Here is a 26,951-nt window from a genome sequence, read left to right as displayed (position 1 = left end):
TAATAGTTAACAAAAAAACATAACACGAATGCTAACAAGTGGCTTGCCTGTCACGGACTCTTCGTGTGAGTTGTCTTCGCTAGAACCTTTTTACCTGTTACAGTTGTCTTACTGAGCATATTCGAAAACGAGGCTGGGGGGAATCCCGAGTGGTTACTAAACACGGGAAATCTTCAACTACGAGCTCGACTTTTTATGGCATATTGTTATGGGAGAAAAAGGATTAACCACTGTGTTCGGTTGTTACCGAAAAATCTACACACTCGTGATTAATCTGTCACAATTAGAACTCGGCAAAGCCTCGTTCTAATCGTGACAGATTAATCACTCGTGTGTAGATTTTTCGGTAACAACCGAACACAGTGGTTAATCCTCTATATATCTACACTGTAGATATCGCTGCAATGAAATTACATCACAATGCTTTGCAGACCATTGTGACGTCACTGGTTACCATGACGTCACAATCAAATGACATCGCTTATGGCTTTGCTACTGAAGCTCTTTGCAATACTTTTTACACTGAAGACACTGCTAATTACTGTCTACAAATTGAAAAAGATGAAAGAATGATGTTGGATGATAAATAAAATCTCACCCTCGTGTCTTTTGATATCAAATATATCAACACTCGTTGATAAAAGTGGCTAAAATCCTCGGCACGCCTCGGATTTTTTCCACTTTTATCAACTCGTGTAAATATATTTGATATCAAAAGACACTCGGGTGAGATTCTCTATATCTTTAACCTAGAGTGATATCTCCCGTGGAAGGCAGATTTGGCGGATAAATATTGAACTTAACTAAACATTGAAACGAGGACTTTACCTTGATTAAATATGCCTGATAGGCTCTATGTTGAAATAGTGTGAGTGATCATGCAAGTTATTTTATCAATGAGACATCGCTCTTTCCATACTTCAGATGTCGATGGGTAACGACCCGTGAAGATCCGGGGTAGAACTGGTCTTCAGCAACCCACGCTTGCCGTAATATGCGACTATGCTTGTAGTAAGAGGCAACTAAAGGGATCGGGTGGTCAGGCTCGCTGACTTGGTTGATGCATGTCATCGATCCCATTTGCGTGGATCGATGTTCATGATGTCAATCACTGGATTGTCTGGTCCAGAATCGATTATTTACAGACCGCCGTCATATAGTTGGAATATTGCTGAGTGCGTCGTAAAACAACAAACCAAACCGATTTTTTTTGTTTTGAGTTCTACGTAGTATGGGAGCCAAGGCCTGTTTCAAATATGTTTTCACTCTTGACAAAGTAAACGGACCCCTATTACCTTGCATATGGATATGTGTATATATCAGAATCATCCTAACATAATTTAACATATTCAATAACATAGATTTATCTTGACCCACATAGGAATTTTTTGAAGATGGCCGTCGTGATTTACTGAATTCTTATTCATTCCTAAGATGTTCGCCCATTCATTCATTCATTGAACTCCGTGGTCTAGTGGTACACCGTCCACCCGGAGAGCGGAAGATCGTGGGTTCGATCCCCGATCGCGTCATACCAAAAAACGTTAAAAGATGGTACTTCTTGTTGCCCTGTCTGGAGCTCGGCATTGTAGACGGCGCATTCCCAATCTGATCACAAATACTGGCTTGCTGACATGGCTGATGCATGTCATCAATTCCCATTGCGTGGATCGATGCTCGTGATATCAATCACTGGATTGTCTGGTCCAGACTCGATTATTTTCAGACCGCCGTCATATAGCTGGAATATTGCTGAGTGTGGCGTTTAACAACAAAACAACCAACCAACTAAGTATTGAAGCAAGAGTAGATATCTTACGTGTTACTGTGGATAATGAAAACTAACAGAGTGATTTGACGACCTTTCACTAAAGTACCAAAATCAAGAGACCCCTACCCATATGCACGGAGAGGTTGCACGGTCGGTCTACAATGTGTCTGATGCGTTGGGGCGTTAGGTTTAAACTGTTTTAGTTTGTTTGTTTGTTGTTTAGCCGCATTCAGCAATATTCCAGCTATATGACGGCGGTCTGTAAATATTCGAGTCTGGACCAGACACTCATATGATTGATGTCATATGTAAGAATCTATCCACGCTATTGGGATATCTATATATATATCTATGCTTGTCGAAAGAGGCGACTAACGGGATCGGGTGGTCAGACTCGCATGACTTGGTAGATGCATGTCATCGTATCCCAATGGGGTGGATCGATGCCCTTGATGTAAATCACTGGATTTTTCTGGATCAGACTCAATTATTTACAGACCGCCGTCATATAGCTGGAATATTGCTGAGTGCGGCGTTAAACAACTAACAAACACAGTGACACAGACCGGCGTACTTTGGGCCGGTTTTGTCACAAAGGCCTGTGCAGTGTATAAATATATATCAGAAAACGCCAACTCAAGAAAAATAATCAGATTAAATTATCCACCAACAGAAATTCTATTGGGCAAAAAGGCAAAATAGTGTTGAAAAATTATATGAATGGATCGCTGAAAATCAGTGACGACGCCAGGTGTCCGCTAAAAGGCGTTGCACCCGCCATTCACACAATTTGTACATGGCGTGGTGGTATGTGTTCGAGCTTTGATAGAACTGCAGCTGAAACACTTTCCTATGTAAGTAGAAATCGATCTCACATAATACAGATCGATAATTGCTTTTACTCTGTTTTTCACCCAAGAAATCAATTTCAAACCATGTCCGAATTTTGACCAGTTTTCATGACATCTCTCACAGAATTCTAAATTCCATGTAAGTCTTGGTCTATTAAAATGTATGATATTTATTCTCCCACTTGCCTACTTCTTTTAAACTCAGCGTGCGGCTTTCTGTATCGCAGCGACGAGAAGCACACTGCGCCCACATAATTGGGTCACCTCTTCACTTTCAAGGCCAATGTCAATGGCACGCTGCGAGGAAAGCTACAATTGTGAAATACGTTTCAGTCTGAAACGTGTTCTCTCGTCGGAACAAGCTAAATTCAGTTACAGATTCATAATGCCATTGGCAGTTGACGATAATGTGGATTGAAACGTTTCACTCGGACATGAAACAGACCATGATCAATCGTGCCGCCGATTTCAACAGGTGCCCCAATCAGAGAGAGAATATGTCACCACAAGCTTGTCGACTACCGTTTTCCCGTCATTTTTACAAGCAGGGATATTAAACATTGAAAATTTGATGGTAGTCAGATGAATGACAGTCAAGTTAAATTATCAAGTGAACAACGCGCGACATTACCACGTCCATGCAATGTGATGCCCAACTCGGCGACCTACCTGTCCAGGTCAAAGGTCGCATGGAAGCCTGCTCGATCGAAAACGCAAAGAGCAAAAATGACCAAGCAGCGTGTTCTGGTACTGAAAAGAGGTAAGAAAACTTTTGTTATTTTATTCAGTTTCTGTTTGAATACACATCCAAAGATGGCAAGATGTCTTCCTCAACCACAATAGTTAAATTGAACAGCAGCTGTCAGACGAATAGGAAGTGACAGTTGACTAACAGTACAATATTTTGACTCAAGACTATAAAAATTATCCAACTTTTTAAAATTTTGTTTTGTCCACACAAATGTTTCTATATGGTTAATTGGCGGTGGGGTAGTCTAGTGGTTAAAGCGTTGGCTCGTCACGCCGAAGACCCGGGTTCGATTCCCGACATGGGTACAATGTGTGAAGCCCAATTCTGGTGTCCCGCACGGTGATATTGCAGGAATATTGTTGGAATATTGCTAATAGTGGCATAAAACCATACCCACTCACTCACTCTATACTTAAGCTTTTAATATATCCCTGTGTTATTGGTTTTCGGACACTAAAGAAACATTCATGATTTTCTCTCTAATTGCTTTACAACTGTAAAACACCTCATTCACTTATAAAAGACAACTTTCTCATAAAAACAAGCCATCATTTTGAGTATTTACAATGTCTGTGTGATGTTACACTGCTTGAAAGGTGGTCGGGTAGCTTAGTGGTTAAAGCGTTTGCTTGTCACGCCGAAGACCCGGGTTCGAATCCCGACATGGGTACAATGTGTGAAGCCCATTTCTGGTGTCCCCCGCCGTGATATTGCTGAAATATTGCTAAAAGCGGCGTAAAACCAAACTCACTCACTACACCGCTTGTTATAGCGTGTGTAATCACAATAAACATACCTGTCCGAAAATGTATGATGTCCGAAAACCAATGATCTGACAATACGTTCATTCATAAGTGAGGGACTGGTTTGGGGTTAACACCGCTTTGAAAATATTTTTAGTTAGATCATTGCCTGAGTTTGATGTGTGGGGAAAGCTGACAAACCAAGAAACAATCACGGTGAACCAGGATTGGAACCCTGGTATGGTCTCTGGTATGAGTAGGTTAATCAATATTTAAGTCATAAATCAGTTTTAGTATTCGGTAAAAAAAGTGAATACTGTGCAAAACTTGAAACAAAACAAAACAAGTTTTAGTATATAGACAAGCCAGATTGTTTCTTGTTTAAAGCAGCACACAGCAATATTTCAGCTATATGAAGATGGTCTGGAAATAATCGACTTCAGCTTCAGTCTGAACTAGTACAAGCACAGACACACAGACACACAGACACAGACACACACACACACACACACACACACACACACACGCCACTACGCAAATGCAATATTTATAACATTCTTATAATCTCGAACATGACATTGAACCCCTTTTCACATCGCCATTACATATGTATCCTAAAATATATTTGCTTTCAATGGCAGATGATATTCCATTTCGGTTGGTAGTTCGTTAAATAAAATTTATTCAGTTTATTAATCTTTTTATGGCAAAGTGCTTGAGAAACACATAAGTGGTTGCATATAGCTATTAATAGTATAGAATGCTGATCCATAGATACCACTTCTGATATACCTTAATCAATGTATTAAGCGCCCAGGGCGCTCTCAAAATTAGAAATAGGGGGCTCTTAGTAGAATAATATTTTGGTGAGAGAAAACACAGAGTTGAAAGATTGTAAATTTTGTGGTTTATGCTGACAGCCTAAAATGATACAAAAGAAAAGTCTGTTCGTGATATACATAACAGATATATTTTCCAGAATAAAATTGCCCATAATTAAGGGTGCATATAACAAATGAGTGCGTATTATAGATGAATAAATAAGTCTTGTGTACATTGATTAATCGGAAGGGGTGCTAATTGGGATTGTTCACTAGCTAATATATTAGCAAATATCGCCTTGGGCACTTATTAGAGCAGGGCACTTATTACTTTGAATATGGTATCTGATAATAGTAGATAAGTATTTTATGTAGGTTGTCAGGTGAGAAATGACTTGGTAAACAATTCTACAAGGTCAAAGTTATGAACAATACATGAATAAGTATTGAAAAAAACCTTTTTTTATATACTTTCATGTCTATGTGGGTATAATATATGTAATGTACACGTGCGTGTGCATATAAACAAATACATACCGTGTTTGCCATAATAAACACTTTGGGTGATCAGAAAATTAGCAAAGGGGGGTTTATTAAAACCTTACACAGTTAAATTTGTTGTCGGAGATTGAGCTGTAGAAAACAAGCTTAGTGCTAATGTTGATGAAATTCAAACATTTTTATAATATACATGTAGTTAACAGACAATTATATCCTTCTTCACTGCTGTGTTTTCTGTAAAAAATTTACACAAGAACATGAGGACTGTCATCATGGTCATGTACATTTCATTGCTTAGTACCAGTGATCATATGATTGAAATAGAAGTTGGTCAGGGGTGCTTGATACAGTAAATACGGTATGCAAATAATCACAAACCCATGAGCATCTCAATTAATCATGCCAAGGTCTAATATTGATAATATAAATGGAAACGTCTTTATTGTGAATATTTTAGAATGAATACGAGTTCAGCTACTTTTGTCAAACTTGAAGAGCTTTTTGACCTAAATTTACATTTCCTACTTAGACCCAAGCAACTAGTTTGATTGTTTCCTTAAATAACCGTAACAATGAATTGTGTGTTGGTGTATTCTAATGTGTGAATTGTAAATGTATTTGTATGAGAACATGAATGTAACGTGTTAATTAACTACTACGTTGTCATTAACACTGTTTAACCTATAGGACTACTAAAAGAATTTTCCCAATGCCTATGTGATATGACAACTACTATTTATAAACATTTCTCATCAAGAAACAAACATTCACTTAAGAATAATTACAAAATTATTCTATGTAATTGTATCAATAGATTCCTTATCCAATTGTGGCTAGAAAACCTAAAATTTAAGCTGCAGTTTTGTTCCCAAATTTATGACTTGTTTACTATTTGATTTCCTGTAGCTGAACCGCGCTGAGCAAATACTACAATTGAAAAAGAATGACATCAGGTGGTTGTTATGGTAACCTATGACTAATTCATGATGTATACATGCAGCGCTGTATGATAAAGATGGGATGTATAACTCGTTATTTAATGCGTTACACAGTTGATGTGAGAAATATATTATTATTAGAAATAGAAAAATCCAATGTGTGTAATCATATACTTTTTAATTTTTTTCAATTGATATTTCTGTTTCTGTATCCCTGTTACATATATATCTCTGTAACCAAGGAAACCACTGAGCTAACAATGAGAAAACAAAAACCATATAGAACTTCATGTATTTTATGTAATATTGATAATATTAATAATTATATATATATATATATATATACAAAAACGAGGCAAACAAATGTTCAGTCAGTGTACATGTAATAGTTAGTCCAGCATCTTCTTTATATCCGTTTCAGACTGATTTAAACTGATATAAAGAAGATGTTGGACTGATGTGGACTTTATTAATTTTTTATATATATATATGAAGCAATGGTTAGAGATTTATATGAATATTCCTAACAATTCATTTTTACGAAGGATCAATTTTAGTGTTTGCATTATTCATGTGTCATTATGGGTGAAACTATTTTGCCATTTTGACTCTGAAAATTTCAAATGGCTAGAATTGAAACTGGCAAGCCGGATGCTACAGTCTGTGTCCCTGTAATTAGCACGGAGGCCAAAACATTATGTGTGTTTTCGGTTTTACAGACTGACCCTGATCTGCCCTGACCCTTTCTTCACTGGTTTCTTGTCATCAGGTTTCCGTGAAGATCTAGATAAGAATCGGCCTTCAGCAACCCATGCTTGTTGTAATAGGCGAGTAATGGGATCGGATGGTCAGGCTTGCTGACTTGGTTGATGTATGTCATTGTTTCCCAATTGCGTAGATCAATGCTCATTGTCTGATGGTCGAGACATGATTATTTACAAAAGGCTGTCATATAGCTGGAAAATTGCAGTGTGTGGCGTTAAACAACAAACAAATAAATCGGACTGTTGGAAGTAGCGTTAAATTCACTCAATTAGTCCAGAATGAAGACAGGGTTGACTTGTGGATTTTGATGTTTGTATTCTTGCAAAGCAACTTTTTTTCGGTACAGGTACAGTGTGTTAATCAAGCACTTGCACCTGTACCGAATATTGCATTGAAACAACAAGGAATCATCCTCTTGAGGCAAGGGCGTTTACTGACTATAAAAGTCCAGCTTCCACCCTTGCTGAACTAGGCTGGAACTTCCAGGCTTGATTGTGGCTACGAGTTGAGTAACTTGATTAAAAACATGAAAATATTTGCAAAAGATCTGTCAACGCCCATTTGGCGGTACACATGCTTTGCAAATACTTCATTTGACCAAAATATACACGTTTAAACCCATGTTGTTTATGAACCAGAAGTCTACTTTATTACGCGATTTTGATTGGACTGTGCATAGACTCATTAGTCCAGCCAAAATGTAACTCCAGCCTAGTTTGGCAAGGGTGGAAACTGGACTTTAATAGTCAGTTAACGCCCTTGTCTCAGGAAGATGCAAAGAAATGAAACAATTGATAAGTCAAAACTGTCTCTTGTCTAGATGGGACCATGGCATACTTGACTGAAATAATGATTAATAAAGACCTTGAAACCAATAAGTCGGCCATGTCTGAATGAAATAGAATGAAAGTCGACATCACTTTTATAACCTGGCTGGCTGTGTTATTGAAGTGTTTGCCAATTAGGCTTACACTGAAGTGAGTCAAGACTACAACACAGAATTGGTTTTTTTACCACTCTGCATCCTTATAAGTTGATGAACAAATACACCTGGATGGTTTCCTTAAGTAGTTGCAAATACTACCCACAGAGTCATGTCTGGTTCTCAGATATATAGGATCAAGGTTCGTACAGGCTTGAAAAGGCCTTTAATTTTAAGGTCCCTCTTGAAAAGCCTTGGTTTTTAGTGTGAAAAACCTTGAAAATCACCAGAATAGCTTAAATAGCCTTGAAATTGTACAAAAGGACTTATACTTGTTTTTGAAATTATCAAAATTTATGGCTTAATATATTTTATTTGTTTTGAAAATTAACCCTGTTGGAAAATATTTTATGTTTATACTGATTCTAGGTATGACTAATATTAGGGTATGTTGGCTAATTACAAAAATAAAAAACCTTGAAAACGACAGTTGGAAGCCTTGAAAAAGCCTTGAAGTTTAGTGTCTCATATCCATCTGAACCTGACCCGTGAAGATTCTGGGGTAGAATAGGTCTTCAGCAACACATGCTTGCCATGAAAGGCGACTATGCTTGTCGTAATAGGCGACTAACGGGATCAGGTGGTCAGACTCTCTGACTTGGTTAATGCATGTCATCGATCCCAATTGCGTGGATAGATGCTCATGATGTAAATCACTGGATTGTCTGGTCCAGACTAGATTATTTACAGACCGCCGTCATATTGCTGGAATATTGCTGAGTGCGGCGTAAAACAACAATCAAAACTTACAGGACCTATATATACTCTTTTGGGAGTGAGTATATATATATATAATATATATACTCACTCCCAAAAGAAACGCGAACCATAGGAATATTGCTGAGTGCGGCGTTAAACAACAAACCAACAAACCAACCAACCATCTGAACCTTGTACCCTTTTCAGATCTGGGGCTTTTAGCTCACCTGACTGAAAATTTCCTGTTTTTCTGTCTTCAGTCATCATCAGTTTTGTATCATAAACACTTTTCCTTCAGAAACCACTCGACCAGTGAGTGAGATTTTGAGTTATGCCATATATATATACATTGTGTAATGTTTATTTATTGAGGATATGTGATTATAAACTGATATTAATGCCTGATAAAATTATGCATGTCATATAACACACATTCATATGATAATTGTCATATAAAGTAAGATAAGAGTTTGAGTTAGATTACCAGTAAATTTTTATGTGTGTTAATAACTTTGTACAATATTAGGGTATAGCATATGAGTGAGTGAGCAATGGTGAGTGAGTGAGTGAGTTGGGTTTAATTCCGCTTTTAACAGTATTCCAGTTATATCGCAGCGTGTCAGCTTAATGTGGGAGGAAAGCCCAAAGTGATGCAGGTCTGTGATGTTTACCATTTCGGTGAAACCCACGAGCAAGGGTATGGTGCTGACAAACCTAGAAACATAATCGGGGTGAACTGGGATTTGAACCCATAATCATAGGTTTCTGGCATGCCCAAGGGATGCAACTCTGCACAGCGAATCGCGGCGCCTTAGATGACTTGACCACCAGTGCCCCCGTATAGCATATGAAATGATAATATGTCACATCTTGAAGTTCTGCATACAACTAGATGTGATGTGATTAAATTGCTTTTAATGTTTCACCTGTTACAAGGAATGAATGCATATGACGTATTCAAATCTGAATCATGCATACGACATGCATATATCAACATGCATGTACTGTACCCAGATACGGGGCGGTCGGGTAGCCCAGTGGTTAAAAAGTTGGATCGTCACGTCGAAGACCCGGGTTCGATTCCCGACATGGGTACAATGTGTGAAGCCCATTTCTGGTGTCCCCCGCTGTGATATTGCTGGAATATTGCTATAAGCGGCCTAAAACCATACTTACTCACTCACTGTACCCATATAGGTCTTGCATAAAACTGATCGATTATCCAGTTACGTACATATGACCTTTCTATTCAACCCCATCCTGTGCTTGTGGATTTTACCTAAGTGATAGACATCTGAGACCTGTGTCACTGGAGGGTTACTTCCCACGATTAGGGTCTGACGCGTTTGTGTATACTGTTTTCCTGAAATGGTTCATAATGTTATGGAAGCCTTTTAGGGCCATTTCTTTTTTTCTTTTTTTCTTGAAATTTCAAGGTACTGAGTTGAAATTTCAACTACATGTATGTGTCTTGAATTTTTCAAGATCATTATCTTGTTATTTCAACTTATTATGGATCGTGAAATTTCAACTTAGTATCTGGAAATTTCAAGATCATTATCTTGTAATTTCAACTAAGTATGTATCTTGAAATTTCAGCATAATATCTTGAAATTTCAAAATAATATCTTGAAATTTCATCTTAGTATCTTGAAATGTCAACTTAGAATCTTGAAATTTCAAGAAAAAAACCACAAAAAATAAATGGCCCTAAAAGGCTTCCTTAACAAATTTTATTTCAGGTATCGCAAATATTTTACCTGAATCCAGTTATGTAAGGGTAGTGGTTTAAACAGGTTCCTCATCTGAGTTGTATTCACTAGTCACATCTTTCAGGTAAATCTAAGACAATGTAAAAAAATTATGCATGCTTTGTTCCTTACCTGTTAGTGATGAAAATATGAAGTGTGCTAGAAATTCAACAGACCTAAAGGTTAAATTAAAATCATCAAATGAATTTAGTACCTACATTTGTTTCCATGGTAACATAGTGTTGTAGAGCTGCATTATCACCTACGGTTCCTTTCAGTATGCAGAACAACCATTCAGATATCTAAATAATCTTGTTAATGGCATGACACATGGTAAATGTATGACACCAGTAGGGTCATAAAAGTGTGGCAGCTGTCAACAATATATCTTGTTTCAGGCCTGTTTGCTGGAATATTTACATGTTTAGAATCCAGGCTAACCTAATTGCCCAAAACACACCAACCAGTCCACCTGTCCAATATCTGACAAGATTACACTCACTCACTCAATCAATCTTCAGCCAGTTGTTGTTATCCCATTCCCTGCTGTTATCTGTTATTCCCTGCTATGTTATCTGTTATTCCCTGCTATGTTATATGTTATTCCCTGCTATGTTACCTTTTATTTCCTGCTATGTTACCTGTTATTCCCTGCTATTATTCCCTGCTATGTTACCTGTTATTTCCTGCTATGTTATCTGTTATTCCCTGCTATGTTACCTGTTATTCCCTGCTATGTTACCTGGTATTCCCTGCTATTATTCCCTGCTATGTTACCTGTTATTCCCTGCTATGTTATCTGTTATTTTCTGCTATGTTATCTGTTATTTCTTACTATGTTATTTGTTATTCCACACTGTGTTATCTGTTATTTCCTGCTATATTATCTATTATTCCCCACTATGTTATGTTATTCCCCGCTATGTTATCTGTTATTCCCTGCTATGTTATCTGTTATTCCCTGCTATGTTACCTGTTATTCCCACTATGTTATCTGTTATTCCCCACTATGTTATCTGTTATTCCCCGCTATGTTATCTGTTATTCCCCACTATGTTATCTGTTATTCCCCACTGTGTTATCCGTTATTGTTGTTATTCTACAGGTTGTCCCGAAATAAATGTGAAAAGATGCGTCGCGACAGACTTCAAGCCTGTGTCCAACAATTGGCCTGTAAAGTCCCCCTGGTGGCGATGTACGACAAAAAACTTGACAAGTGCAATATTCTGCGTCTCACCGTTGCATATCTTAGAATGCATATAGGTAAGTCTTGTTTGCACATAGTTAAGTGCTTGCTTTTCCTGATGACAAAACAACTGTCAATGATTTCAAGCAGAAAACAAGATGTCATGTTATCCAAAATTAGGACTTGTTTGAAAGTCCTACTTGTTCTAAATGCAGCGGCAGGTGTGTACCTTGACCTTCAATACTAGGGGTCCAGGGGACCCTAAAAATAAATATCAAGGGTCCAGACAGGAAATATGAGTGTCCTTTAAAGTAATCAAATGGATAGTGTATTGTACTGTAAGATATGATATTTACTTTAATATGTCTTCAGCAACCCATGCTCGCTGCCAAAGGCGATTATGCTGGTTGTAAGAGGCGACTAATGGGATCGGGTGGTCAGGCTCGCTGTCTTGGTTGATGCATGTCATCGTATCGCAATTATGTGGATCGATGTTCATGATGTCAATCACTGGATTGTCTGGTCCAGACTAGATTATTTACAGACCGCCGTCATATAGCTGGAATATTACCGAGTGCGGCGTTAAACAACAATCAAAACTTACAGGACCTATATATACTCTTTTGGGAGTGAGTATATATATATATAATATATATACTCAGTCCCAAAAGAAACGCGAACCGTAGGAACATACAGGGAAGAATGGACATTAAGGAGAGATGTTTCCAGTGTGTACCACTTAATGACAAAACTAACAATCATTCAAGTATTGCCACTGACTGTCTTGAATCTTATCATGATATGCTGCACATGATTTCAAAACTTTACACGCTAATACTGCATGAGACAAATGGTGCATCTCGAGTCATGGATCTAAGATGTCACGTGTGATGTGTTCACACAACATGACAGTATGTATGCTTGTGCATCAAACCTATCTAATGTCTCTTGAATATGAGTAATTCTTCATATATTAGCCATCATGTATGCTATTCGTATGTATGGACTGATGTTTGTAATCTATTTTATTAATTTTGTTCAATATTTCATTTAATATTGTATGGCACAACTCACCGTTATTTACTGCAACCACGGTCAAATTACCGCTATTGACGCCTTGAAACAAACTTTAGTGGATAGAGAATGTATATATATATATCATAAATGCCATACATTGACTCGCTGAAAGTCATATTTATTGTAGTTTGACTTCTATAGGTCAACATAAAGTTTTTGCTATCGCGAGCAGGGGAGCATCGATTGTGATTGGACAAATTGTACCATACAACAAAATATCTGGCAATAGCGATTAGCTGTACCAGAGTGACTAACATGATATTGGAATAAATTATTCCTGATAAAATAATAGTTTCAGATACAATTCTTCCGATCATTGTATTAAAATTCTTTAAAGTTATATTAGTGGGTAATTTTTAACCCAATCACCGGTAGATTCCAAGAAATTTGTGTACAGCTGATTGCTACTTCTGCCTTAGATTACTAGAAAATACAGACAGTAATCTTAATCTCTCCATACAAGACAATGCCTATCCGAACAGGAAATTCAATTTAATCGGTAAATAATCATGTCTAGTGTTTTTTTATCTCAACTTTTAAATTTGTCGTGGCCAAGTTTAATTGTTATGATCTGTTTGCTTCCGTGAATTTGATGAAGGGATTCGATGTAATTTTTGTCTGCGGAAGACAAACACGTTTTTATTGCAACTGTAGGGATTGTATATGCACTGGTGACGTGCTTCATTCCGATTCGCTTTATAGACGGCGATATACGGTACTTCAATACTGTGGTATTTGATTGTTGGTACTGTGGTGTTTTCTTCTTTCATACAGTTGTTATACTATTAGTACTAGTGATAAGTACTGTAGTGTTCTATTATTAGTACTGTGGTATTCTACTATTTGTACTGTGGGGATTTGATGTTATAGCGCTGTGGGGTTCTAAAAGTGGTGCTTTGGCATTCTATTCATTTTGTTGTGTTAAAGTGTTGAAGTGTTTCTGCTGGCTATTGATACTGCAAGCCCCGGTGGACTGACAACTCTTAAAAGTAAGCGCCCCTCCATGTTATGTCGGTCCCAAATGAGAAGAAGAAATAAAAATACTTTAATTGACCTATTTTCAATTCTTTCAACATTATTTTCAACCTCCATTTTGGTTTGAGATTAAGTCTCTAAAAATGGATATTTAACCTCAAAGGAAAGCGGAATTTTATTTTCTTGCACTAAAAATAGACAACGGCAAGCTCTCATGATCAAAGACAAGCTGACTTGGTTTGAAATGTATACTTTATTGATTACTGCAGATTTTTTGTTCAACAGCAAAGATTAATGATGTACTTTATTTGCCGGTCCACACAATCTCACAAGAATAACCAGTCCAGGCCTAATATTGCAAGTAAAAAACTGGTCATTATCAGTAAATGGGAACTCTCCTGTTGGTACTGTGGTATTCTGCTATTGGTACTGTGGTATTCTACTATTGGTACTGTGGTATTCAACTATTAGTACTATGGTATTCTACTATTGGCACTGTGGTATTCAACTATTGGTACTGTGGTATTCTGCTATTGGTACTGTGGTATTCTACTATTGGTACTGTGGTATTCTTCTATTGGCACTGTGGTATTCAACTATAAGTACTGTGGTATTTTACTGTTGGTACTGCAGTATTCTACTATTAGCACTGTGGTATTCAACTATTAGTACTGTGGTATTCTACTGTTGGTACTGTGGTAGTCTACTATTGGTACTGTGGTATTCAACTATTAGTACTGTGGTATTTTACTGTTGGTACTGTGGTATTCTACTATTGGTACTGTGGTATTCAACTATTAGTACTGAGGTATGTTTCTAGGTTTGTCAGCACCATACCCATGCTCATGGGTTTCACCGAAGTGGTAAACTTCTGAGACCTGCATCACTTCGGGCTTTCCTCCCACATTAAGCTGACACGCCGTGATATGACTGGAACACTGTCAAAAGCGGCGTTAAACCCAACTCACTCACTCACTCACTTTTTGCCAGGGCAGCACATAGTGGTGGTTGTGATGGTGCCCAGCTTGGCTAAGGGTAAGACCTTCTCTTCACATTTTCAGACTTACTTTCTTTCGGGTTTTAATGTGCACTTTGTGACATATGCATATTTTGTGCACATTTTGTGATGTGGTCGAGAAGGGTATGTCCGAAAGGTAAGGTAACCTGGAGGGGCTTTATGGTCGCTTAGTTAATTTTGGCGGAAATTTAAATTTTTCAAATAAGCCATGCTAATATATGCCATGCACATTTTCATCTCTGAACCAAGGCGTATATAGTTAAGGTCACCTGACATGGATTAATAATAGATATGAACAACAGCAATTAATCAGTGTCATAGTTGCACTGCTTGTTCGGGATGGCAGACAGTCAACGCACAATACAATCCAGTGGTTGATGCCATGAGCATCGATCCATGCAATTGGATACGATGACATGGATCAACAAAGTCAGCGAGCCTGACCACCTGATCCCGTTAGTCGCCTCTTACGACAAGCATAGTCGCCTTTTACGGCAAAAATGGGTTGCTGAAGACCTATTCTAACCTGGGTCTTCATGGGTTGGCAAGCATGGGTTGCTGAAGACCTATCCAACCCCAGGTCTTCACGGGTCGGCAAGGATGGGTTGCTGAAGACCTGTTGTACCCCGGTTCTTCACGGGTTGGAAAGCATGGGTTGCTGAAGACCTATTCTACCCCGGGTCTTCATGGGTCTGATGACATTATCACAGTATTTCAGTATATCACGGTGTGATGTTGGAAGAAAACCAAAGAGAAGTAGGTTTTAGACGTTTACAACTGTGAATCCTACAGTCACAAGTATGGTGCCGACAAACCTAGAAACATAATCAAACAAAGAGGGATTTGAACCCACGATACTAAGTATTGACATGCCTAAGGGATGCAACTCACAGCGAATTACTGCTGATAAGAAAGTTAATGGGATTGACCAGGGATGCGAATGTAAATGCTTTTGTTTTCTTTCAAGGGCTTCTGGTGTTGCCGGGGTTCTCTGATTCCATGATAGCCTTCCTTAATATTGTTTGTTATTCCAATTCTATTTTTCATCATCTTCGCTCACACAGTACAAAATGCCAAAAGGCTTAAAGCCCTTAGATGTTTGTAGAGGACTTTATGTGTAACTAATTTCTTGTTTCTATGGTTACCTTGTGTCAAGTTGACTTGCCTTCGTTTATTGTCATATGATTAACTACCTTCACTCCCATTAATCCCGATGATTTTGAATGCAATATTTATATTAAGCATGACTTCTATAAAGCCACAAATGTTGCTAAAGCCACACATTTTTTATTTTATGGTCGGTCAAAATAAAAATAATATGAAAAGCTATGTCATTCATTCATTCATTCATTCATTCATTCATTCATTCATTTATTCATTCATTCTGCCGTTAAGGTTAAACCGCAGGTGGCCTCTTGAATCACTGATAGTGATATAGACATAGAATTTATATATATCATTTTTTATTGTTTAAGGGGACTATATTACTAGTGGGGGACATAATGAAAGTAAATAGTTTTTGGTTTCATTTATTTCTTTTCCAGCTGCTTTTCAGTGAAATAAAAAATAAAATATTTGTGAACTGAGGTGAGCATGAACTATTGTATCCAACGCCAATATTTGTATACTGTTGAACATGTGCTAATATTCATAACCCTACTTACTGCTAGTTTTAGGTTGTCTTGCAGGAGGTCTTTTAAAGTAAAACAATATAAATACTTAACTGCATGATGGTGTTAGCCCATGAAATAATTAGTTCAGTAAACAAGCTTGTTGGTAGCAAATTGGTTAAAAGATTGGCAAATCAGTTTTTATGTATAAAATGTGCAGTTTTAAAGACATTGCTTATCACCTTAAAAGTATTGTTCGATGAGTAAATGCTAAATGTCAATGCGAGAGAATTATGTCAGGAATATCTGCTGAAAAAGATTCAATAGGACGTAAAAGACAAAGTAGTGATGAAAGTTATATGATTAAGAGAAAACACGTCTCTGAAGTTTTGTGGAAAATGTAGACATCAGGGAGATTTCTTGACTCTCGAGTGTTAACGTTTTCAACAAAACAGACGGGTTTTCTCTGGCTTATAAACCATCAAAAGGGTTTAACTTGAACAAAAAGGCCTACGACTGTTGGTGAAAGCTGTCGCTGCACGAGAATTTCATGATCGTGTCATGGTTTAAAACGACATTGCTGGTTGAAGAGGCCCTCTACCATTCAAGGCCTACAGCATTAGCGACACTGAAAGTATCTTTATCTCCCAGTCAACTTTCGAGAATGGTGATTGCCATGACAACCAAATCAGAAGGGGAGTGTTTTATCCAACTTATGACCATCTAAATGAAATAAATACCAGAAAAAATACGAAAACATTAGGAAACTTTCAGTAATACAATACAGTGTGTCACAGTATAAGGGGAATATAAGGGGATCAAGGTGTGTGAGAAAAAGACCACATGCAGCATGCAGCACAAACTGAAGTAATGAAAAGTAAAACTGAACACCTTTTATCATCTGCTTCGGTGGCTCAATGGGAAAGCAGTGGTTACAAAACTAAACATGATATGTGAGGTTGCATGTTCGATTCCCGTCATCTATTATGCACATTTTCAATATCGTGTCTTCGATTTTAGAACATTGGACATTTGGAACACAAATTTCATCTACTACTCATCAGGTGTTACCATGGTTACAAGGAAAAAGGAAAACCTCATACCCGGGATGAGGTCTTACTAGGAAAAAGGAAAACCTCATACCTGGGATGAGGTCTTACTAGGAAAAAGAAAAACCTCATACCTGGGATGAGGTCTTACTAGGAAAAAGTAAACCCAATACCCGGGATGAGGTCTTACTAGGAAAAAGTAAACCCAATACCCGGGATGAGGTCTTACAAGGAAAAAGTAAAACCTCATACCTGGGATGAGGTCTTACTAGGAAAAAGGAAAACCTCATACCTGGGATGAGGTCTTACAAGGAAAAAGGAAAACCTCATACCTGGGATGAAGTCTTACTAGGAAAAAGTAAAACCTCATACCTGGGATGATCCGGGTTAGAATCGGTCTTTAGCAACCCATGTGTGCCGTAAAAGGCGACTATGCTTCACGTAAGAGGCGACTAAGGGGATCGGGTGGTCAGGCTGGCTGACTTGGTTGATACATGTCATCGATCCCATTTGCGTGGATCGATGCTCATGATATTAATCACTGGATTGTCTGGTCCAAACACAATTATTTGCAGACCGCCGTCATATAGCTGGAATATTTTTGAGTGCGGTATTATGGTATGTTTATGGTTCTATTCCTTTGAACAAAACCTTCCAAATGGCATGCTGGTTTTCTTGGGGGAATTAGTCAGCAAAGAGCCGGAGTCACAGGAGACTAATCACAAATTTATTTACAAGAACAATTAACAATGAGCAATTTACAAAATCTTAGAAAATAGCTGGGGGTGCCACAGAGAGTCGGTACAACCCTCCGGGCTGTGAGAGAGAGTTCTGCTTGGTTAGAATGTCAAACCCCTTCTGCCTAACATTTTGCTCCAGTATGTATTTAACAAAAATTAGAACAATAAAAAGGGATATGAGTGGTTGATACACGATGGGTTGTGCCCTGTGTTAAATGAATGGCTTGACAGAGGTGAATACTTTATCCTGTTAATCCTGTTGGCACTAATCTTGTTGACATATTTACTGGGTGCTTGGAAAGAGATTATGGTATCACTATAGATGAGCTTGTATGGGGCTAATCCTTAATGAGTCTAAATTGAAGTAATTGCTGAATGTTATTCTAATATAGGTGATGACAGATTTACTTGAATAAAATAGTTCAAGGCAATCTATAAGACTATGTAGATGTATCTTTTGTCTGGGAGATGGGATCTTGATACCTTAGGCTAACATTTATCTAAAAGCTTCAAATCTATTTAACTATGTAGACATAACCCTTGTCTTATTGAATAGTATGCCTAGGAGATGCGCTCCAATTACCTTAGGCTAGCATCTATCTAAAAAGCCATAACTGAAACTACTGATATTTTATATGTGCATTTTACCTGATGATAAGTATTACATGCTAAACTATAATTATATGAAATGATGTATAAATATTACACCTTGATAACTCATAAAAACACTTGATGTAGATCTTATTTTTATAGGAAAACTTAGTATAAATGTTATATCATTATAGCGGCGTTAAACACAAAAAAAATTCTTCTTCATGGTCTTCTGTGACTCATAAGATGACCCACTTATCAAATCTTATTGGTGCCATGCTGGCTGTCCTTGCACACTCGCCTCATTACACAGACAGACAGATTTGAAGCATAACAGCAAGGCTTGTTTTTGTCGTATAGCATAATGTTATTTATCTGTAGCATGTTTTATTCCAGTAATTGGGAATTTGAGCACAAAAACTTAAGAATCTTGTTAGAAAAGTGTGAGATATTAAAACATGATTTAGCCACCCACATATCTTCAAATTATCTGTATTCCTTGAGACATTATCTCCAGTATCAGTGATTCATTTCGAGGCTGGAGTTCGGCAGTTCCAATATTCAATTGTAATAAAACAAATAAAGATATTTGTGGACTTTCGCATCATCACATCACAAATTGAGGAAGGTGGTGCCATTTGACTTATGGCTGATTCATTCGTTGATCTACTTTTCCCTGATTGTGTGGGAGAGGTCAGCGAAATGTGATCGTCTTCTTAAGTCTGACCATTCCATATTATCACCTCTACCACGTTAATTTGTTTTTCATCAATATTTGCTCCATATTGATTCATATTCCTTGATTATTTGTTCACATATTAACACTACACTTGTCACCAAGTTGTGGTTCTTTGAAGATTTTATCTCAATCTGAATTTCCACCTTTGTCTTTTGTATATGTAATTTGATAACACAGATGAAAGACAGAACCCCTTTGGGATTCCAGGTTAGATAGGTCCCTAGCAAACAATTCTGGTGTAAACCCTTTGGGGTTTCGGGTCAGATAGGTCCCCAGCAACTATCCTGTTGTAAACCCATTTGGGATTCCAGGTTAGATAGGTCCCCAGCAACATTTGGGATTCCGGGTTAGATTGGCCCCTAGCAACCAATTCTGGTGTAAACCCTATGGGATTCTGGGTTCCAAAGGTCCCCAGCATCCTATCCTGGTGTAAACCCTTTAGGATTCCAGGTCAGATAGGTCCCCACCAACTATCCTGTTGTAAACCCATTTGGGATTTCGGGTGAGATAGGTCCCCAGCATCCTATCCTGGTGCAAACCCTTTAGGATTCCAGGTCAGATAGGTCCCCACCAACTATCCTGTTGTAAACCCATTTGGGATTCCGGGTTTGGTAGGTCCCCACCAACTATCCTGTTGTAAACCCATTTGGGATTCCAGGTCAGATAGGTCTCCAGCAACCTATCCTGGTGTAAACCCTTCGGGGTTCCGGGTAAGATAGGCCCCTAGCAACCTCTAGTTGTCGTAACCCCTTTGCCCAAAGACACCTGGTGGTCGTCACCTTGTGTTTCACTAAAGTGGTAAACAGCTTTGACATGTACCAATTTGGATGTTTTGTTTGTTTGTTGTTGGACACTGTACACAGCAATATTCCAGCTATATGCAGCATGACATACATACATCTGGAGCAGTGGTGCTTTGACACTATGATGCTGCTTGTTCAAGGTACAAAGAGTCTGAAGTTTATGATAAGGTTGCAAAGGATGAGTCGAGTTATTGATTTTTCTGCTGCTAGAAGCAGGCGTGTGTGGGATTGTTGTTGTAAATGGCCTTGGATGGTACAGATAGTGTTTATTTATATATAGTGTGACTCAAGCCAGAGGCTACACTACTCATTGTCTTGTATCAGATGGCGCCACTGGCCTCATACTTTGGTCATAATATTTGGTAGTGTCTATGGTCTCCCAGTTTTCATGTTCCGAACGTTTTGATGAATTGAAGCACCTGTGAAATTGAAATTGTGAAGTCAGGGGACGCCAAAATATGAAGGATACATTTTCTCCATTTTGGGAACCCAGTCTCAGGTGAATCAGCTGTATGTGGGATGAGAAGTCCAAGGTGATGCAGGTCTTAGATGTTTACAGCTTTGCTTTAATGAAACCCAAGAAGCATGATCATGGTGAAAGTTAGATTGAAACCAACATTTCGGGACAAGATTTTGTGCAAATACGTATGATTTTAAGAACGAGGGAGGATACATGTGTCAATTTATCACGTCAGGCAAATCTGTGTTTGAAAGCAGGAGCTATGATGACTTGATGGAGCGTAACTGGAATTGTGACGTACAACTCGACAAGAGGTAACTGGAGTGATGACACAGAACTAGACAGAGGGTGACTGGAGGGTTGACACAGAACTAGACAGAGGGTGACTGGAGTGATGACACAGAACTAGACAGAGGGTGACTGGAGTGATGACACAGAACTAGACAGAGGGTGACTGGAGTGATGACACAGAACTAGACAGTGTGACTGGAATGATGACACAGAACTAGACAGAGGGTGACTGGAGTGATGACACAGAACTAGACAGAGGGTGACTGGAGTGATGACACAGAACTAGACAGAGGGTGACTGGAGTGATGACACAGAACTAGACAGAGGGTGACTGGAGTGATGACCCAGAACTAGACAGAAGGTGACCGGAGTGATGACACAGAACTAGACAGAGGGTGACTGGAGTGATGACACAGAACTAGACAGAGGGTGACTGGAGTGATGACCCAGAACTAGACAGAGGGTGACTGGAGTGATGACACAGAACTAGACAGAGGGTAACTTGAGTGATGACACAGAACTAGACAGAGTGTGACTGGAGTGATGACACAGAACTAGACAGAGGGTGACTGGAGTGATGATTCAGAACTAGACAGAGGGTGACTGGAGTGATGACACAGAACTAGACAGATGGTGACTGGAGTGATGACACAGAAGTAGACAGAGGGTGACTGGAGTGATGATACAGAACTAGACAGAGGGTGACTGGAGTGATGACACAGAACTAGACAGAGGGTGACTGGAGTGATGATTCAGAACTAGACAGAGGGTGACTGGAGTGATGACACAGAACTATACAGAGGGTGACTGGAGTGATGACACAGAACTAGACAGAGGGTGACTGGAGTGATGACACAGAACTAGACAGAGGGTGACCCTAGTGATGACTCAGAACTAGACAGAGGGTGACTGGAGTGATGACACAGAACTAGACAGAGGGTGACTGGAGTGATGACACAGAACTAGACAGAGGGTGACTGGAGTGATGACACAGAACTAGACAGAGGGTAACTGGAGTGATGACACAGAACTAGACAGAGGGTGACTGGAGTGATGACACAGAACTAGACAGAGGGTGACTGGAGTGATGACACAGAACTAGACAGAGGGTGACTGGAGTGATGACACAGAACTAGACAGAGGGTGACTGGAGTGATGACACAGAACTAGACAGAGGGTAACTGGAGTGATGACACAGAACTAGACAGAGGGTGACTGGAGTGATGACACAGAACTAGACAGAGGGTGACTGGAGTGATGACACAGAACTAGACAGAGGGTGACTGGAGTGATGACACAGAACTAGACAGAGGGTGACCGGAGTGATGACACAGAACTAGACAGAGGGTGACTGGCGTGATGACACAGAACTTGACACAGGGTCGCTGGAATTATGGCACAGAACTAGACAGAGGGTAACTTGTAGCCATGATAACGACCTGGTCCCCTGTCTACCCTGAAACAACTCTGCCCCTGTATCCCCATAGGGAGACGAGCAGTGGGTACATGGGACCTATTCTCCTCCAGATCGCCACAGAGAGATGCTAGGAACCTGTTCTATCCGAACATCTCTACTAGGTACCTATTCCTCATCAGCATCCGACTTTACAACTTAAGACTTAGTGGTCCCCCTGTCTCGGCACTTCTGCCATATTTTATGTATATTAGGGAATTTACAGAGCAATAAGCCATGCTACTGGTAGTACAAGAGGAGTTTTATGAAAAGACAAAAGAATACAATTGAGTCTCACTAACGAGTTTCACACGATGTTTTGGGACATTTCGGAGTTCTTCTAGAGAGATCACCACTGTTATTGTGAAGGAAGTCTTTGTATTTAAAGAGTCTTTTAAACATTTCTTTTCAGAAATAATTGAAAACATGTTTACATTTCATGACTTTTGCCAAAGGTTGATGACTCACAAGTCTTGTCATTGAGGAGTTAAGTATTGTTTCTGTGATGTGCAAAATTGTGGCAATTAACCTCAAATCAAACAGGTAAAAATGTTTTGTCTTATCTCTTTCAATAAAACACTTACTAAACAAATAGGTCCAATCACAAATTTAGGTCAAGGAGCAATGCTTTATATTTTTTTGGTCATCAATTGGTTTGCATTTGATGTTCCTCTGAGATAACTAATTGCTAATTGGTTTAATGCGCACCATATGTTCTGTGTTGGTCTACTGTAATGCTCTTTGAAACCAGTATTTGTATCCAACTCTTGACACCAGAATCTCTGTATTGTGTAAATTACACTGGACACAAACCACATGAATGCATTTTGGTTGTTTTTTCTCTTAATTGCTCTAATAATCGAGAATTGAAAAGACAAGCAAATAATACTAAATATAAAAACGAAATAATGTATTAAATTTAAAATACAGTATTCAACGTAATAAGTGATATTTCCTAATATATTGGCTATTGAACAATCCCAATCAGCACCCCTTCCGATTGATCAATGTACAAAAGACTTTTTGTGTGTAAAATACGCACTCGTGTGTTATATGCACCCTTAATTATGGGCAATTAAATTCTGGAAAAATATATCTGTCGTATAAAAACATTTCAGGCTGTCAGCATAAACCATGACATTTATCTTTTAACTCTGTTTTTTTCCACAAAATTAATATTCTAATAAGAGCCCCCTGTTTATAATTTTGAGCGCGCCCTGGGTGCTTATTACGTCGAATACGGTAGTGTTTCCTTAAGTTTAGTTTTTCAGGTGGCTTGGACTCACAACATTTTTCCCAATTTAAGGCTCATCCATACACAAAGGTTGCACTTGGCAAGGCCTCTGCAATGTCGAGACATGATTTCATTTTGCTGATTTAGCCATCCTTAGCAACCAGGAAGCCATAAAATGCGTGCTTACGCTCCATGGATTGTCTCCAGAGCAGTTGTCTAGAACTGGGGCCCTGCTTAACCAATGAAATACAGGAATATGACCAGTTTAGCTACACTTCAGACAACAAATCACCTTTGCGCTTGTCAACGTTTATTTGTCTTGTAAAAGAAAAGCCCTATATTCACAAGTAATGGATGTAAACTGAGAGCTGTAATCTTTGAGAAAGGTACCCTCAATATGTTTTCAAACAGTAAATGGTTCTAAGTAATAGATACTAGTAATTCTAACTACGAGCAATAACTGAATAACCTTTTGCTTGACAATAAAAATCTTTAGAATTCAATAGATAACATATCAGGACAAAGCTTGTGACATGTGGAGCATTTCTCATGGTAATCTCTTTGTGTCTACAAGGAAGTGGTTCAGTCATGTTTTTCATGCTATGTGTGGGGGCATGGGTGGCCCAGTCGTCTAAGGTGATCGATTGGCTGTGCAGAGTTGCATTCCTTGGGCACGCCAGAAACCTATGATTGTGGGGTCGAATCCCGGTTCGTCCCGATTATGTTTCTAGGTTTGTCAGCACCATACCCGTGCTCGTGGGTTTCACCGAAGTGGTAAACATCTGAGGCCTGCATCACTTTGGGCTTTCCTCCCACATTAAGCTGACACGCCACGATATAACTTGAATACTGTTAAAAGCGGCGTTAAACGCGACTTCCTCACTCGTGGGTTTCACCAAAGTGAATGGTTAGCAGTCGTGGTTGTACCACTAGGACATGAGATACGTGAGATAACATAAACATTCTGACAAAACATACATACTGCATAACAATAACAGATGACACATATCAGAGATTCCATTTCATAGATACGGCAGTGATATCTCACATCAGATACTGATATGACCATTTATACACTGATAGCAAACAGTATACACTGTGAAATCACACACCAGATGCTGATATGAGACATCAGACAAACGTGTGAGGCCTGCATCACTTCGGGCTTTCCTCCCACAATAAACTGACACGCCGCAATATAATTGGAATACTGTTAAAAGCGGCATTAGACCCAACTTACTCCCTCACTCACTCATGCTTTGTGCAACTAAAATCTTCAGCAATTTATCTCCAACATGTTTACCGTCTCTGTGTCCAAGGGTAGAGTGTCAGCCCGGAGAGCAGAAGGTCTGGGGTTCGATCATACCAAAAGACGTTAAAAGATGATACTTGTTGTTACCCTGCCTGGTGGTCGGCATGAAGGGGCTAAAACAAGGACTGTTTGGCTTGGAGTATACTGTGTCAGAGTGGGATATTCATGTTAAACTGTGGCATGGTATCTCAGTAGGCTAGCACTTTAAATCGGCATCAGTCTGGACCAGTACAAGCAGCCACACACACGTGCATGCACGTCGCTATATAAGTGCAATAATGTTGGACGTGACGCTAAACCCGATTTCACCTCATCTGTCAGACATGTTTGTTACTTTGCCAAATTCTTCTAGTCTTGGATTATGTATATTGTATCAAGCACGTGGCTTTCAACAACTCATGGAAGTAGTGTGGTACAGTCAGTGATGAATAATCATTCACAAGGCATTTCAATAGAAATAGTTCTTAATTAGTAGTTAAACAATCTTTGTCTAGAATACTAATGTGAAATCTTGAGTTCAGGGCTGAATGTTCACAAAAGAGTTAGCCACACGTACTTATACTGTACCCGTTCTTTCGTATTCTTTTGGGGTTGTTGATTGGACGAAACAAGAAATTCAGGGTATTGACAAACTATCGCAAACAAGCATGTCGGACAATAGAAGCCTCGCTCTTCACTCAGTCGCTTATGTTTACCAATCATTATGGGAGGACATGGTTTGATTAACGCGGAGGCTTGTCGTGATAGAATTGTTTTGTGCACTTTTGCACACATTTATTTGTCTGATGATCCTCTTGTGAAGCATGTCAAGACTCATGATGAAAACAAGGCATTCCACAGTTTTCTTAAATGAGCTAAGGATGTTGGACGTAATCTCAATGTGAGTGTTGATTTTGTTGGTGGTTCTGTACTGCTGGAACTGCATCCCCGCAGAGTCTTTTGCCTGGATGAAGTCGGCTGACCTGAAAAGTGAAACGTGTGATTCAATGTGTGATTTTGCATCAAAATGTAAAATTTGAAATGTAGGCTATGCAACGAAATTTAATGAGGTTATCCAGCACCTTATCAGTTGATGCCCAGCTTTGGCAACAAAAGCAGTATCTTAAGTGACATAATGGAGTGACTCGATTTTATTACTGTCTTTGCCATGCTTGTGGTTTTGACACAGAGGTCCATCCATGGTATGGCCCAGAATATGTAGAGGGCGACATGGAAAATGATGAATATAAAATACTTTGGAATAGGCCTGTATACAGTCTCAGATGTATCCAGGCCAACAAACCTGATCTTGTCCTTTTTGTCCCCTGCCACGCGAATGCGGACGACCGTCCGTACGTCCCTCCGTACGTCCGTCCGTATGTCCCACCTGTTTGTTGCTGCGATATCTCAAGAACTAAACACTGGATTGTCTTCATATTTGGAACTATGGTGTATATACAGACAACGCAGACACCAGTCGGTTTTGGTGACCTTGACCCCATTTTCAAGGTTTGGTGCCTCCCGATCTATTGACATACATTGGGAGAATACCCGGGTTTGCTACCAGTTATACAGACCTTCTGACAATCTGGGTCATGCAGAAGGCTGCAGTGTTGGGGAGTCTTCACATTCTCCAAAAAGTCCTGGGTGGGTTTAACTAGGCAGCGTTTCCTGGGAGAAGTCCCTTTCGCTGTCTGGGCTGCGTGTAGAGGGACCAAGGGCCCTGAGCTGATGATGAGCCTTACCAGACTGACAAAATCATGACTAGGATCATCAAAACCCTCTTTGTTCCATTTTTTATTTTAATCTGTGTACTAAAAATAAAATAAAATAAAAAAAATAAAATTGTATTGCACCTAAT

The 26,951-nt window shown here is 39.0% G+C and overlaps 1 protein-coding gene across 1 annotated transcript in view; it reads left to right on the top strand.

The window, feature by feature from the left end:
- The first annotated feature begins 2,911 nt into the window (after window positions 1-2,911).
- LOC139449736 (uncharacterized) overlaps window positions 2,912-26,951 on the top strand; it is an 85,581-nt gene continuing 61,541 nt past the window's right edge. The window contains exons 1-2 of the mRNA XM_071231257.1: window positions 2,912-3,382; window positions 11,679-11,836. Coding sequence (XP_071087358.1) covers window positions 3,261-3,382; window positions 11,679-11,836 — 280 coding nt within the window. The 5' untranslated portion in view covers window positions 2,912-3,260. The remainder of the gene's footprint in view (window positions 3,383-11,678; window positions 11,837-26,951) is intronic.

Source organism: Haliotis cracherodii, unplaced genomic scaffold, assembly GCF_022045235.1.
Source record: "Haliotis cracherodii isolate W230 unplaced genomic scaffold, xgHalCrac1.p SCAF_8, whole genome shotgun sequence".
Lineage (NCBI taxonomy): Eukaryota > Metazoa > Mollusca > Gastropoda > Lepetellida > Haliotidae > Haliotis > Haliotis cracherodii.
Note: the sequence above shows the minus strand (reverse complement) of the source record. Positions and strands in the feature narration are given on the sequence as shown.